Here is a 16,150-nt window from a genome sequence, read left to right as displayed (position 1 = left end):
ACGACATATTTTAGTTTTTTACGATTAACTAAATTTGGGCTTTTTTTGTAAGCCATAAACATAAAATTAACAGAAATGAATGCTGGAAATGTGTCCCTCTGTGTGCGATGAACCTAAATAACCTACCACTTTCACTGGTGTTTTCACACTTGATAATCCGGTCAACTTGGTTCGATTGAGGACCAAAATTGCAACATTTGTTACATTTTCAGCTGGTGCAGTTTGCTTTCAGACTGCACTGTGTCGAATGATCCAGACTAATTGAAAAATCTGTTCACCTCTTTCCCTGTGGTGGCGCTGTACCAAGTGCTACTGATGGAAACGACATGAAAACCTCTGGAGATCAGCTCAACTTCCTTCTTCACAAAATGTAAATAAAAATGGAGCAGCACCAGATTTTAGTGGTTGTAGCATTGCACCAATGAAAAAAAATGACATACTAAATGACACATTGTCAATGCATTGGGTGAAATTTAACTATTTATTTGTCCACAGAGGCCTACTTTTTACATTTTTTAATGTCCTCCAGAAAATTGATCATGGCCTGGACAGAGCCTGATAATTTCTAAAAAGAATACATTTTTTTTGCAAGATATTGTCCTTTCATATCTGCTTATAACTCTATCATCTTTTTCATAAACGTAAATCAGTAGGCTACTTCTTTAAAAAGGAAAAAATACCAAACAGGCCAGTTTGTTGAAATATATCTGCCTTTACTTTTATTTGTGGACTGTACACTCTTATTTTCTCTATCACACTATATGGCAATTATGACTATCAGTTGATATAAAAGGTTGCATAAATAATTTAAATGTGGACATAAAAAATAAATATGAAGTTCATTCTTTTTAAAAGAGTCCTTCTTTAGGTCTCTTCCTGCCATCCTTGCGTGGCACGCAGGTTTGATATGTACAATCATGCTGAACTTCTTTCCAGTTGCTATTTCAATGTATGTTTTGGGAGAAAATTCAGCAGACATTTGGATTTATGAAGGAAGAGGAAAAACACTGCAGAGATGAGAACTAGTAGGGATATTGTTAATGTTCTGAAGAAGTTCAGAGAAACTTTTTTTTTTTTTCTGTAGTACATCGACAAACCAAATCGTTGCTTAAGATTCTGATGGTCCTCGTCGGTTTCCCGCCTGGATTGTTTAAAGAGAGAAGTGGGGCTTTCTTGACTCCTGCTGGCTCCATCCCTGCTCAGCTTGGCCCACTGCAACAGAATTCCAGTGTGGGTGTGATGGAGAGAGCTCTGCCCCTGGGTAACACTTTCTGATGCCTCCCACACACCATGTGCACTTTTTTTTTCCTGTGTGACCCTAGCAAACAGGAACTGGTGATATCTAGAGAAAATTGCTTTGTGTGAGTCAATCTTAACACAGGAATTAGCTAATTATGTGGTGTCACAGGAATGCCCACTGGTCCCCTACATGGTGTTGGAGGTGGTAAACTTTCATTTCTTTGTCTGTTCTGACTCTGTGTTGCTAAGTTTTGAGAAAACAACTGGTGTGATTGACAGGTCTATCTAGGGGCAGCTTTCAGGGAACTTCTTAAAATCCTGCTGATGTCCCAAACACTAAAGGAAACGGAGAAAATGCACCTTCGAGGCTGAGTTAGACTCTGAATCCATTGAATGTTTGTACATGTAGGAGTTGAAGTTTCAAGGACATTTTGTCGTAATTTTTACAAGAACTTTGTTTGGAAAGAAGACCAGATTGGTCCCCTCCTGACCAGTCACTGCTGTTGCTGATCCAATTTATCATGCAAAGAATCAGACCAGAAATTAGCTTATACATTCTCTCTCTTTGAGTTTTTTCTTGCATCCCTTCCCTGTACGAAGGAGAAATGTTGGTGTTTGAGTAACATGTAATGCGCATTCAGTCTCAGTCTTTGGCTGCTTTAGTATGCATTGTCCAGCAGTGGCGTGTTGTTGCTGCTCCGATCCTGTGACAAGCGGCTGTGCTTCCTGCTGGGCTGCCTCTTCGGCACCTCCTTGGCAACTGACTGGTTGTGGTGGGGCCTGAAGCGCTTGCACTTGCAGGAGGTGACCACGCGGATTTTGTAAGTCCGAGTGTTGCCGTTCGGACACTGAAGCTGGACTCTTCTTGTCCTGGTGTGCGCTGGGATGCAACGGTAATCTGCAGCGCTGTTTCTCCACCACTTCCCACGGACGATGGAGTTGGGCATGAGGTGGGCGGGGAGGCACTGGCCTGAGCAGACTAGCTCCCGGATGGGTTTGGCGCTGCGGCAGGAACCATCAGTGATGTAGCGGGTGGAGCGTAGCTCCCTGCAGCTCATCTCGGAAGGACCTGGGTGTGAAGAGTGGCACAGTTTTAACTCACGGAGTCGATCAAAACATGGAAAACACACCCCCTCACACCCAAAGCTGCTCAATAGAGTTCTGAAACTTGCAACAGGAGAATCACAAAACCGCAAAAACATATTGCCTTGCCAAGTTAGAACCAAGCCTGAGTAACTGGGTGTGCTAAATGTTTTGGCTTGTGTTCTATGCCGTGATTCATTAATCTAATTTAGTTTAATTCCTGCTAAATTGTAGCTTTTACTTATGAATCCAAAATAAGGACCATCCAGCAAACTGAGAGAAAAACCGACAGTCTTCTTGCTGTTTGTTCCTTTAACTGATACAGGAGATAGAAGAGATAGAATGCTGGAACAGAAACATAAGTTAATTTAGAAAAAGTAAACATGAATAGAAGGCCGCTTCTTTTCCTGTTAATTGTCCTATATTGGGGGTGTCTTGGTTTGAGGATCAGACAAACTCTTCCTCAAATGAAAGATACATATTGAAATTCAGACATCTTGACAGAGAAACCCCCTTGTGTAAATTTAACAACAACAAAAAAAACTTCCCTTGTCACCAGGTAGCAGTAGAGCTGAATACTTTATCCTTAATTATATTACAGTAAAATAGATCTTGGGTTGATTAACAAATAAAATGACTCATGAAACACGTTATTTACAATCCCAAGTTTAATGTCCAGGTATTGATTGATGGAAAAACTAATTTTAATCCAAGAAAATATACAGTCCTTCTGATAAAAATGAATGAATGGGGCGGGGGGAGGATTTTGATAGGTTATAAGGCTCATTATGATAACTGATTACTGTTATTTTTACCTAGATGAAGATAATTCAATGTCCTCTTATCAACTTACAAATAACATTATATAAAACAAGTAGACATGCCTATTCAAGTAGAAAGAGCAACTTGTACATTTAGGTGGATATTTCAGCCAATAAGATCAGATCAGATTTTGAGCAGTGACTCATGGTCTGATCACAAGCTGACAACAGCGCCTGACAAAGAAACCCAGCTGGCAGCAATAAACTGATAGCAAATCCAGACCAGAGGCCCATTAAACAGCTCAATCAAACCAAATGCAGGTCTGGGGTGGAGGAAAGAAAAAAAAAAAAAACTGGCATTCAGTTTTTTCACCCTCAGGAAACATATATGGCTCTGGAGGAGTAAACAGCTGTCTGGTTGTTTTAATGCAACATTATAAAAGCACTCTAGAGTTTTCAATAAACTGGGCATCAGCCAGGATGATCTAAGACAACACACTCGGCCTGTAATCCTACATTTAAGCAACAGCTTTTACAACAACCACACGCACAAGTTACTGACCCGTATTTCTTTACAAGCCGAAGAACAGTCGATTCAGAAATGATACACCGAGAGAAGGATCTGTTTTCCTCTGTGGCTTTCTTTGGAAAAAAAAGAAAGACCAAACAAAGGATTTATGATTTTTGTTTTTTTTTTCTCACTCTGAAAATCTGATCTGGTGATATTCTGCGTGTTCTGCTGTTCGTATGCGATATCCGCAACATGCAAGCTGAGGCAGTTTGCATTAAATACTCCCGAAAACAGGACGTTAATCAAATCTGAGCTCCGTCCAGGCCAAGTCTTTCCCGTTCTTTAATTGTCCTCTTTAGTGAGCAGGGATGGACCGGCCACTAATTTCCAGGCACACCAGAGTTTTCACAAGTTGCAGCAAGAAGGTTTCCATCATTACATTACTACAGTTTAGAGTCCTTTAAATGAGATGCCAAAGAAAGTTGTGGAGTGACTGCAATTTTGTCCTGCTGCCACCCCTCCCCACCTGTTGCTGCCCACTGATGTTCAGCTAGCTGACAGAATGGCCTCTACGTATTTACACTGACTGTCATTGTGTGGAAGCTAAAACACCCATCACTACAATTAAGGTTAGACAGTTTGACACTGATACAGATGGCACTTCTCAAAAAAATCAATTTGTTTTCCTACAGCATTGTCTATCATTAAAAAAGTAGCTATACATTGTTTGATTTTCTTAACTTTTGGTCATATTTAAAACATTTGACCTTCCGTATTCATTTCTGTATAAAGCAAAAAGATACACGCATCTCTTGATGTAATTTGCATTTGTGAAGAGAATGTATTTTAAAACATGTGTCAAATGTATGTTAATATATTTATTCTAGGGAGAGGTCTCAGAAATCCTTGTATCAAAAATTGTACATTTTGGTTTTACAGCATTCAAACCACGGCTTGCAAGCCATGAACAGCACATCTGTAAAGAAGGAATGATCAAATGTTGTCTATTATTTATAGGAAAATTAAAAAAATATGTACATTTCTAGTGATAATTTTCAAACTTCAGAAACTGATGATTTGGATGATATGGCGTCATGCTGTTTAAACATTTATTTCTACTGTTGGTTTCATGACAGAAATAAATAATATCAATTCTGATGTACTGATCTATAACAGATAAGTTCAATTTTCAGAGAAGTATTCCTGTTTGTGAGACTCTGTTTTCAGGGACTGATCCAATGTTGAAAATTTATGAAAAAATTATTTCTACTAAATTTAGAAATAATTTTTTTTTCAAACTTTTGCTTGTTTGTTTGTGTATAAAAATCTGCGCAAATGTTATAGACAGAATTGCTACGGCTATAGCAGCACATTAGATTACCAGAATATTACCAACAAAAGAATCATTGCTTCTCTGTTTAATTATAACAAATTAAATATTGTTAAATGTATTATTATATATAGTATTCTTTAGAATTCCTTCTCAGAATTGTAAAGTGAAACTCTCATATCAACCTACGCATATTAAAATGTCAAGGAAATACACAACTGAGTGAGTTTTCGAGAGGATTGGAAGAAAACCAGGCATCGGACAAAATCTCTGCCGCGTCCCCAAATGGACCAGAGAACCCCATCCCAGGACTTAAATCAAGAGATGGATAATAAAAGTGGCCCGGAACATTTGAGAGTTCTTTTCCCTTTGGGAATTCCTTGATATTTGTTGTATATTTGCTAATAAAAACAAACCTCCCTTATATTGGAGAAAATTAAAATGTCTTAAGTATTTAAATTTGGTCATCTTTGGTGCTGTTTTTCATCCTCAAAGAGAAGAATCACTCACACAAATTGACCTTAAATGCTCATTCTTCTAATCTAATCAGTCGCCTCCTCTGAGCTCCAGCTTGAGAGGCCATGATTAGGCAACAACTCCTGAACCACCCAGCTTGAATCAATGATCCCTCTATCACAACATACAGCATCTCCTAACCACAGGTGGGAATCATTCCCAAAAGCAGCGTTGCGTTTAAAAAGCAATTTCTTAGCCCCACTCTCCACAAAAGGCATCCCCCACTGCAGAACAAACTTTGGTGTTTTTTTCTATTTGGGGAACATGTTGCAATCAAACGGTCATGGAGCAAGCAGAGCTTGACTGATAGTATAAAGAGAAAGGGAAACAACCTGGAAGACAATGTGAAAAAAAAGCGGTGATGTCTTTGTGAACGCTCAACTTCAGACTGCGTGAAGGGAAGCAACCACAAGAATGTGAGTGTGAGCCACTCTCATCACACTCATCCTTGGGTTTTACACTCTCACACTCACACACACACACACACACACGCACCCACGCCCACACACACATTGCAAAGTTGTTGCTAATCAGTAAGCTGGTGAGAAAATGTGACACAATTTGAAGTTGGGATCAAACAGCAGATCCCATTCAGCTTGGACAGACCCAATTTTTCTACATACAGGAATTTCAGTGCAATTAATGCATTTAAGTTGTTTGTGTTAGGAAGCACAAAAGCTACACAATATGGACAAATTCAATGATTTCTTAACTGTGGCAAGACCAAGTGGTGAGAAGGCAGGGGTTTCTGCCAAACCCCCAACCTAAAGACCTATGTGCATAATATTATTTATGACAATTCTAGAAATAAGAGACCACGTTTAAATTAGTTGCATTATTCCTTTATAACGCACCCCCCTCAAAAATTTCTGGAGAACATGCTTCTGAGGTGAAATTGAAAGGTTTGAATTTTAATTTGAAATCTCCTTTTGCAATTTCCAACATACCATATTTTTTTTAATATATGGTGTGTGGATGCGTGTGTGGGCGTGGGTGTGTGTGTGTGTGAACACTTAAAGAAAATACTTACTATAAGAAACCGTGTTTGAAGTGGATGTTCTCCCTCCGTTTTTTGCCCTGTTATTAAGGGTGTTGTTATTATTGTTGTTGTTGTTGTTGTTGTCTGAGGTCTGCAGGATCGCCTGGTGGGGTGGCCGGCTGTTTTCCCTCCGGTTCGGTAAAATCTCCGTGGCATCGTTCTTTATTTCCTTCCAGCCCTTGGCGGCCGCGCAGCATCCCTGCAGCGGCAGCAGCAGGAGCGCCGAGCTGGAGACGATGAGGGCCACAGATACCTGCATTGCTGCTCGGGCAGAAATAAATCAAACCAGACCGGCAAGCTTCCTTAGAAATAAAAATCTAAACTACTCATACACACACACTTGATCACGCAGCACCACACATACACACGCCAAAGAGATGCGCACTGGTCCAGGTTTGTCACTTCCAGTCTCCAGTGTGTGAGGGGCACGCGTTTTTGGAGCTTTTACGCAAGTTCTTGTCCGGGGCTGACAATTAAAGCTCACTCGGTGTGGGAGGGGTTGAACCTGGGCGATTCATTCAGGAGGGAGGAGGAGGATAGGAAGGGTGGAGGGAGGAGGTATGGGTGAGTAAACAGAGGAACTGAGTAGAGGGAAGTAGAGGTGAGGAATACGGGAAAAGTTTGAGGTCAGACCAGATGAGAGTGCAAAGGAGGGGGAAAAAATGGGACAAAAAAAAAAAAGAGCAGAGACGAGAAAAGAAGGAGACGGGCGAGTATCTGTAGAGTGAAATATCTCTCCGTTGTTGTTGGAGTTAACAGCAGCAATGCATCTTAACGCTTCCTATTGCATTACGTGTCTCAGAAAGTATTTTCTATAGTTGGTTTATTTTGGACATCATCTGAACACGAGTCCTCCCAAAGCTGCAGCATATGCTCCTCACACTCCCCCGAGACCTTTCACCCTGTACCTTTTTTTTAATATATATAAAATCTAATTACACAAATGAATCCTTCAGCTCCTGCGGTAATAATTCCACCTCACCACAGTTCTTTACAAATACATTACATCTAATGAGATGCTCAACTCCAAAAACTCTCATCAGGACGTTGTTGTTTTAATGTGGTCATCATCAACCCCTGTAACATTAACATGGGCTGTTTACAAGGCATGAACTCGTTTTATTTAATAATATGGATTTCTGCTTAGAATGTGGACTGATGGTTCCTGGCATTACCTGATAGTCCCACGGAATTGATGAGCCCTGTCTAATAGAGACTCACATTGTAACACTGCCCTCTTGAGGGAGAATCCAGCATGTTAGGTCCTGACGTTTCAATAGAATCTCTTTTTTTGTGCAATACCAAAAGGGCCATAAAGTAATAAATACATTTATAATAATTAGATCATTACATGTATATCACAAGTTGAATGGAATTTTAAGAGAAACACAGTCAATAAGAAAAAGTATGAATAACGTGCCCTAAATTATTCAAATGTCAATAAATGGTTAAATAAATAGAAAAATGAACCATACTCTTAATATTGTTGCAGTGTGTCAGTCAAGTTTATTTGTATACTACTTTTCAGCAAGAAGGCAGTTGAAAGTGTTCACAATACAATAACCAGTTATGAAACAAGTGATAAACATTACATCTTGTCAAATGCCATCATCAAAATCTTCCTTATCAAATATACACAAAATATAATATTAATTGTTCCAGTTATTAGTAATCAAAGGCAACTCTTTTTAGGTGGGTTTTTAGTCTTTATTTAATTTGTTTCAGCCATTTTGCAGGTTCAGGCAGACCTGTGAAGACACTGTTGCAGTAGTCAATGTGACTAAACGCATGGATGATTTTTTTTCTAGATGTCGTTGGAAGATTAGTCCTTTAATCCTAGAAAGGTTTTTTATGTGACAGGTCGACTTTGCAATTGTGTTTAATAAATCTGTTTCCCCTCAAAATCCCTGCTAAGTAATCTCCTCCAGCTGTCCTGCATCCTGCTGATTAGACTCACCAGGTTTCAATTGCACTCTTCACTCCTTAGTACTTGAACTCCCCGGTTTTCCTTGACCCTTCAGTGGCTTCTTTTGTTGCGTACACCCCAGTTCTATGTCCCACTTACCTTGCTTCATGTTCAGCTGTACACTTTTTCAGTGTTGTATAGTAACGAAGTAAAAATACTTCACTACTTTACTTAAGTATATTTTGGAGTACTTCATACTTTCCTCGAGTATGAAAATTTTTGATGACTTTCACTTTTACTTCACTACATTTCCGAACTTAATTGCGTACTTTTACTCCGATACATTTTCAATGTGTGGTTTAGTTACTCGTTACAAAAAAGCGAGAGAGAGAAACAAAGTGTTTTGACCCCACCTACTGATTAGCAAGTAGGCTACCGAACAAAGTCCGTAGCCTGCTTGCCTGGGCTTGTTCATCACCTCCAATAGGATACACCTGTTTCGCTTCTCCCATTGTTGGGGAAATCAGAAATCAGAACACCGTCCAGCGGGTGGGAGGGACGAACACAGAAGAGTGCTGCCCGCACTGACGCGGCTCAGGGATTACGTGACACGCAGCGCCGTGCCCTATAATGCACTGTAAGCTATGTAATGTGTTTGAGGCAGTTGACCAAAATCCCGGACAATTTTTAAATTCCCCCCGGACATCTTTTTAGGTCTGAAAAGTAGGACATGTCCGGGAAAAAGAGGACGTCTGGTCACCCTAGTTCAATGGGGGACAGAAGCCATAGCGATAGCAATTTAGACTAAATTTAACGAATATAGGAAAGGCATGCAAGTTCAAAACCACAAACCATTAACATGTGCTACTCTTTAAAACTGGAACAATTTATTAGCAGGTTTAATTTTGTCTGCACTTGGTTGGGTACATTATTTTAAGTTTATTTGACAAGTTTACCAAAATATAAGAAATGTCATTCACACTTGCCTTGTTTTACTTTTTACTTGTACTTTTCATTACATTACTTGAGTACATCCATTTTTACAGTAATTTCCATACTTAAGTACAAGACGTTTCAGATACTTTAAGACTTTTACTCAAGTAACATTTCAGTCAGTGACTTCGACTTTTACCAAAGTCGTATTTTGGAGAGGTACTTGTACTTTTACTTGACTCTGAGATTTCAGTACTTTATACAACACTGCACTTTTTATCATTTTAAATCCTTTAAACGGACCCTGTTACTCACAACGTCATGTCTGCAATTTGGTCCTCCTCTAACATCAAGACTGGAAATTAAAGATTAGCTCTTCAAACCACCATGCTTGATTCAATCTCATGTTGTCCAGCACTCACATGACACTGTCATTTCATTCCTAACACCAGAAAAAGCAGGGAGTGTAGAAGTGGGTGCTTCTGACTGGAATGCAACATGTAGCTTATAGATCAGGAGTCTGCAATTGCTGTCTTGGAGTGCCACTCTCCTGCAACTATTGAATGCATCTGTTCTCCATCACACCTGAATTAAATGAAGTGTTGATGATGACCATGCCATACTTTCCAACATGCCAACAAGAAAATGCAATGTTTTTTGGGTTTTTTTTTCCCCAGGTGTTATGAAATGTGGGTGCATCCAAAAGTTGCAGGACAGTGGCGCTCGAGGACTGGAGTTTCTGATCCCAATCCACTGATTTGGATCAACATGCGTTGGATTTACTTGCACTTGGACATCTCAGTCCCACGGCATATTTCTTTCCTGCACAGTTAAGTTCAAGTCTCTGGGAAGCTTTATTTTTTTTCTGTAATCAATTGGATCAACGTGGTGAAGTCCCACCCTTGCAGAAAGAGGTTTCAATTGTAACAGCAATGTATTAACTCCATGAGCCAGCGACATCATAGTCAAGATATGGTAAAATCAGCTTTGAGCAAGATGTAAATCATGATTTGTGAAAAATCCTGATGTAATCATGTACACAGCTGTGCATACATTATATTTAGTTCATTTTATTACAGTATCAATCTTACATAGAGCTTTCCTATTTGAAGATCCAGTGCAAACAGAACCTTTCATCGTGCGTAAAAGTCTCACATGAGACACTCCTCCGGACTGTCAGGTCCAATTACCTTCCCTGAAGTACTGTAAAAATGATCCATGTGGTTACACTTACAATTTCCAATTCAACTGCTGGCTTCAAAAGCTGTTTCTCAAAGGAATTTATCTTGATATAGTCCAACAAACATGCAAATCAAAGCTCCTTTAACTCACAAGTTCAGGTTAAAACTGCTTGAAATTAATTAATAGGACTCGCTTTTGTTACACATTAAGCAACACTTTAAATGAGTTGGCACATAAATGAAATATATATCTTTGCCATAGATATATAGTTTTAAAAATAATCTCCATAGGAACAAACTGAACATTTAGAATGTAATAGGTCTCATTGCTAATAAGTTAAGTGGTTCGTTGCCAACATGTAAACCGTTCATTTATTCTGTCAATGAGATTTTCTCCCCTTTGATCTTTTGGGGAAACATATTTTGTCTTTTGCTTGCACTTCTTGTTTTACCGTACATTCATAAAAAAAAAAAAAGCATAACAGATTAAACCTGAAAATTATTTTCACCTTTTTTCTTGTTGCAAAAAAACCCCCAAGTGAAATTGTACATATTTATTACTAACCCTCTAATAATTGTCTATGTTAAACTGTCTGTTGTAACATGTATGAAATCTGACATGGAGCCTGATTTGCATCGTGTGATCCAAGAGGAATTAAAGTAAGAGGAGCAGACAGCTCTGTTCTCCCACTGTGTGCAATCCTCCAGCTCTAAAGTTGTGCCAAAATGTTTTTTTAGAGAGTAATGGATGGGCCCAGTGTCTACTCTAAGCCAGCTCTGATTACAGCCTCCTCACCGAAATCACGACGGATGTCAATCACAGTCTCAATTTAGACCTCTCTGGGTTTCTTTATAGAGCCCTTGGGCTCCAGTGCAGTGTTTTTATCATGATAACAGAGCGCAAAGAAACCCAAATAACAATCAGATGCTCACCAAATTGAAAAAAAAAAAAGAAAAAAGGAAAAACTGGCACTGCAGAGGACAAAAATGTATAAATGTGGAAAAAATATGAGGAAAAATATAAATAATTCAAGCTCTCTATGAAAGGAGTCTGCTTATGTGATGCATCATAAGTTTATTAGCTAGTGAAGCACAGGTTGATTTGCTCAAAAACCCGACAGTAAATAAGAAGAAATTATATCCATGGTTGAAACTCCTTTTTGAACCTCAAGTATGAGTGAAGAAATTATTCACAACATGTGTAGCATGATCGTGCACATGCTTTCTGGCATCTCACAATAATCCTTAGGAATATTTTACTGCAGAACTACATGGACGTGCCAATTTCTTTTTCTTTTTCCAAGTAGAAGTTACACTTTGTGCACAAATTGTGACCAATTCTGAACTGCATGATGATGTCATATTTACTAGATACTTTTTAATGAAAACAGTTATATTTCAAAGCAACAAAAAAAGGATTGCAAACATGAAGTGGTTGGTTTTCATTGTGCTCATCTATAAGTGCTAAGCTTTAAAAAGCTTCAAAACTATCAGATCAAACTTTAGTTTCATGTAAGAAGAAATTATTTATTATTTTCTATCAAATGCACCCAAGAAAAAAAAGGATTAACTAATTTATTGTCAATGTTTACTGTATTATAGACAATTCTTAAATGTTTTTTCCACTTAAGTCATCTTGTACTGCAGAATCTAAAACAAAACAAATTGGGTCTATTCCGCCCACATATCATATCCCATACATATAGCGCAAATCACAGTATTAGCTGTGGCAGGAGCATAATCTTAGCGAGGATAATGTTACAAGCCGAACGACTCTTTGAAAAATTTCAATCTCATGCAAGCAGGTATTTATCCCTGTCTAAATGTTTGTGGATCATATTTATGTTTTAAGATGCTGCACATCTGGATACATTTTAGCTACACAAACCATCACATGCTCATATTTAATATTATGAGACAGGATGCATTTCGCACTTGAAAGTTTAGCAGTTCATGGAAACAGCTGGAAAATCAGTAAGTAAAAAGGACTTTTTTTCAGTTTTTTAAAAGTTGCTGCAAGTGTACCAGGTGATTTTTAAACAAAGCACAGTGAAATATTTTACTCTTTAGACCAATGTTTAACTTCTGCTTCTTCAAGGATGCAAGAAAATGTTTTGAGTATTTCATTTTGAACCCAAATGCTATAACTGAAACAATTCAGTTCAGTTTCCCTCTAAATCTTATAGCGTCACTTTTAAACATTTTCAGTGATATTTTATTCATGACCACCTTGCATGCTGGTGGTGGTCAGTGGGCCCAGTGGCGCCGGTGGATGGCAGCATCTCCTCTGATTTCAGACAGACTGCCCCAGGGAAGCTGTGGCGACTATCCATTAGCTTTCCATCATCAGCGCTGAGAGTGTGTGTGAATGACTAGAATGTAGTGTGAAGCACTTTGGGACTTCTGCACTTGTTATGTTCATTCAAACAATATTTTATGAACATTTACAGCACTACAGCACATTACCATCGCAAGTTTAAATTATTATTTACATACAAGTTTGTGATTATTTACGTGAGACACAGATGTAGGAGCCGATGTACTGTTATCCATAAATTGTTATATATATATATATATTTTTACACTGCCTGTCTTTTATTTTGGATATATACTCTGACTGATATATTGCGTGTTTCATTCTCAATTAGTGTGGGTGGCACATTTCCTCTAACCTCCATTTCCTGTGTACATAATCATAGAGCTCAATGTAAATAACAATCTAAAGTGATACTGACAGAAGTGTAAAGATTCATGACCTAGCATTTCCATAAAGAAATATATTCCCTTTTCAGGGTTTGTTTATTTCAGCTGAGAAGAGATGGTTAATCTTTCTTTTTGTTCATTTAAAGATATTCTGGCCTTCATTTCATCCAGATTTGCGTAATTTACTCAAGGTAAGTTTACCTTCATGTGAGTCAAAATATTGTTGGGCTAAAAATGATCACAGTGAACTATAAGGCTACATGTAAATAACTATTCTTGCTTAGATTTTGATATTGTGAAATAGTTCCCAACCAACATAGGCTTTACATCTCCCTTTAGACCGTAACAGACTCCTCTCGCTCTTTTCAAACATTCATTTAAACATGATTCCAGCATATCTGTGTAGTATCACATAATGAGAAAAATCTATCACTCTTCAGCCAAATAACAATGCAAGCAGCCTGCTTTGTTTTTGTGAACCACATAATTCCTGAGAAATGAGGAGACGAGTGAAATGTGCAGATTGCTGCCAGTATTTTGTGTTTTCCTCATGTTAACCCCTAACTGTTGGCCTGATCTGTTTGTCTGCCGGCAGAAGGTCACATGGAGGTGACTGGCTGCCCTGGACAAGCTCCAGCAGTGAAATAATAAGTACTTGACCTCAAAGTGGAATTCCTCCTCTCCGATAATGTGTCATGTGGGTTTCACACAAGAAAACAGAAGGTGTCACACTCCCTGCCTTATATCTCTTTGTAGGATTATTTCTTGCTTGTCTTTGGGCTTTTTAAGGAACCATAAAAATAGAAGGTACATGCTATGGATTGGCCATGTCTCCAAGAAAAAGGCAACTGTGGTGACGAGTCTGGATGCACCTCAAAAACCACACAAACCATTCCCCAACTACTGTGAGCCTCTCGATGCACTGAGCCACCAGCTCGCTTCTCCTCCTGTAGTCCACAGGTGATATTCTTAGCAGCAAGACAAATTGTACCACAAAGTATTCAGCCACACAGTTCAGAAAATCTTTTTTTAATATACTTGAACCTAAAAACCTTGGCTGGTTTTGTCTGGCTATTGACATAGTAAGATCTGCATATCTCTTTGGATTAAGCTCAAGATTTCTTTAAACAAACAAAGCCCTTTTTAATCAATCTGCATGTCCATTTGGATTAAAATAATATACATAAATTGAACATAGCAGATGATAAATCTAATGATGTATCAATGGTATTATCGTTAGATGATATTATCATTTGTTATGATTTAATTCAATAGTTATGGTTAATATTTCATAATTTTCAACCAATCCAATGTAATTTATTGGAATTTTTGTGATAGAGCAATAAAACGCAAACATAATTCTGAAGTGACACATTGTTTACAGTTGAAAATCTAAAACATTTATTCAGCCCTCTGATATTTACTCTGATGCACCTAAATAAAGTCTTTTACAACCAACTGCCTTCAGAAGAAACTTAATGTTAACTTAGTTAACTTTGTGTTAACTATGGTAAGTTATTCAGTGAAGTAAGTGTTAACTATTTTAAGTTAACACTGTCAATAGCTTAGCTAACATCGACAACAATGTTAACTTAATTGTTAAAGTTAGTTAAAAAGGTCTGGATTTTGTTCTGTGAAGGCTTTAGAGGCCTGTCAGAGAGCATTAATGAACAAACAGCTTCATGGCGGCCAAGGAACATAGCGAATAGGTCAGAAGTAAAAGGAGGGGAATTTTTACAGAAAACGTTTCAATCCATTATCTGAAGTTTGAAAGGGTATAGCAAAATTGAACTGAACCTGAACTGACAGACTGGGCAAGGAGAGCAGTAATCAGAGAAGCGGAGGAGTTGCAGAATCCACAGCATAGGAGGGAGAAGTTATTGATGGGGCAAAACAAGACGTACACTCTCAAGATCTGAATTGCATAACAGGGTGACCAGGAAAAAGCTACTATTAAAAAAAAGCCATAAGAATTCACATTTAAAGTTTGACACAAGCCTCAGAAGGGGTCACAGCAAACCTAGGAAAGAAAGTACTCTTGTCACACAAAAATACATGCAACGCTTATCAGATTTGAATGGATAAAAATTTTCTATCTCATTTTTCTTCTGCTTATGCAATACTTGTGTTGGTGTGTCACATACAATCCCAGAAAACAATTGTAAGGCACTGCTCCCACTGAAACATTCTGTGCATGATCCGTTATATTTTCAGTTAGAGGACAAGCTAGAGGACTGTGTATTGAGAAGAATCAACAAGAAACTTGTATGGTGTTCTCTATTGCGACAGGAACGAATGTCTGAAAACAGAGATGGAGGAAACAAACCTTTAGTGGTTGCTACTCTCTGAGCCTTCTCTGGCCATGCTCCACAACGTATAAACATGAGAGCAGTATCAACATTTATATCTGAATTTCAGCACCAAAGTAAACACCTGAATTTGCCTAAACAGCTCTATAAATTACATGCCCTGCATCAGATTTAAGCTTTGAACTACAATTTATTTTAAGTGAGTCATCAGTTACGTCTGCTGTAAAGTGTGGTGTTGTTGAAGAGTTTTTTTTCTTTTCAGTGTTGTTCCTTCGGATGCCAAGCAATGACCAACATTGGTCTCTGACGGAAAAAAAAGAGCATTCTGTAATATATGTAGATGGTGAATCAGAAATATGGTACTGCTTAAGGGCGAGGGCAGCTAAAATCCCCCAGAATACTTTGCAAGGTGCACTAATTAAGCCTGAAAATACAATCAGACTCAGCTGTAAGCCTGACAGTAAGTTACACCAGCTCAGAGAGACATTGAGCATTGAAGCTTGCCCAAAAACTTATTCTTTCTGGATTTTTTACAAGATTTGCAGAACAAGATAACAAGCTCATGAGAGTAATCCATACATCTTGTATTATGCCTAGTAAATTCTAATCATAAGCAGTAGTTTCAGAGCCCGTCATGGA

At 38.4% G+C, this 16,150-nt stretch overlaps 1 protein-coding gene across 1 annotated transcript; it reads right to left on the bottom strand.

The window, feature by feature from the left end:
- Positions 1–467: 467 nt before the first annotated feature.
- Positions 468–7,102, bottom strand: sost (sclerostin). Its single transcript, XM_032573958.1, has 2 exons — positions 6,471–7,102; positions 468–2,308 (listed from the first exon to the last, which is right to left on the bottom strand). Exons 1-2 carry the CDS (start codon positions 6,736–6,738, stop codon positions 1,899–1,901), a joined length of 678 nt encoding a protein of 225 aa, XP_032429849.1. The 5' UTR covers positions 6,739–7,102; the 3' UTR covers positions 468–1,898.
- Positions 7,103–16,150: the final 9,048 nt, after the last annotated feature.

The sequence above is a fragment of the Xiphophorus hellerii genome, chromosome 10 (assembly GCF_003331165.1).
Source record: "Xiphophorus hellerii strain 12219 chromosome 10, Xiphophorus_hellerii-4.1, whole genome shotgun sequence".
NCBI lineage: Eukaryota > Metazoa > Chordata > Actinopteri > Cyprinodontiformes > Poeciliidae > Xiphophorus > Xiphophorus hellerii.
Note: the sequence above shows the minus strand (reverse complement) of the source record. Positions and strands in the feature narration are given on the sequence as shown.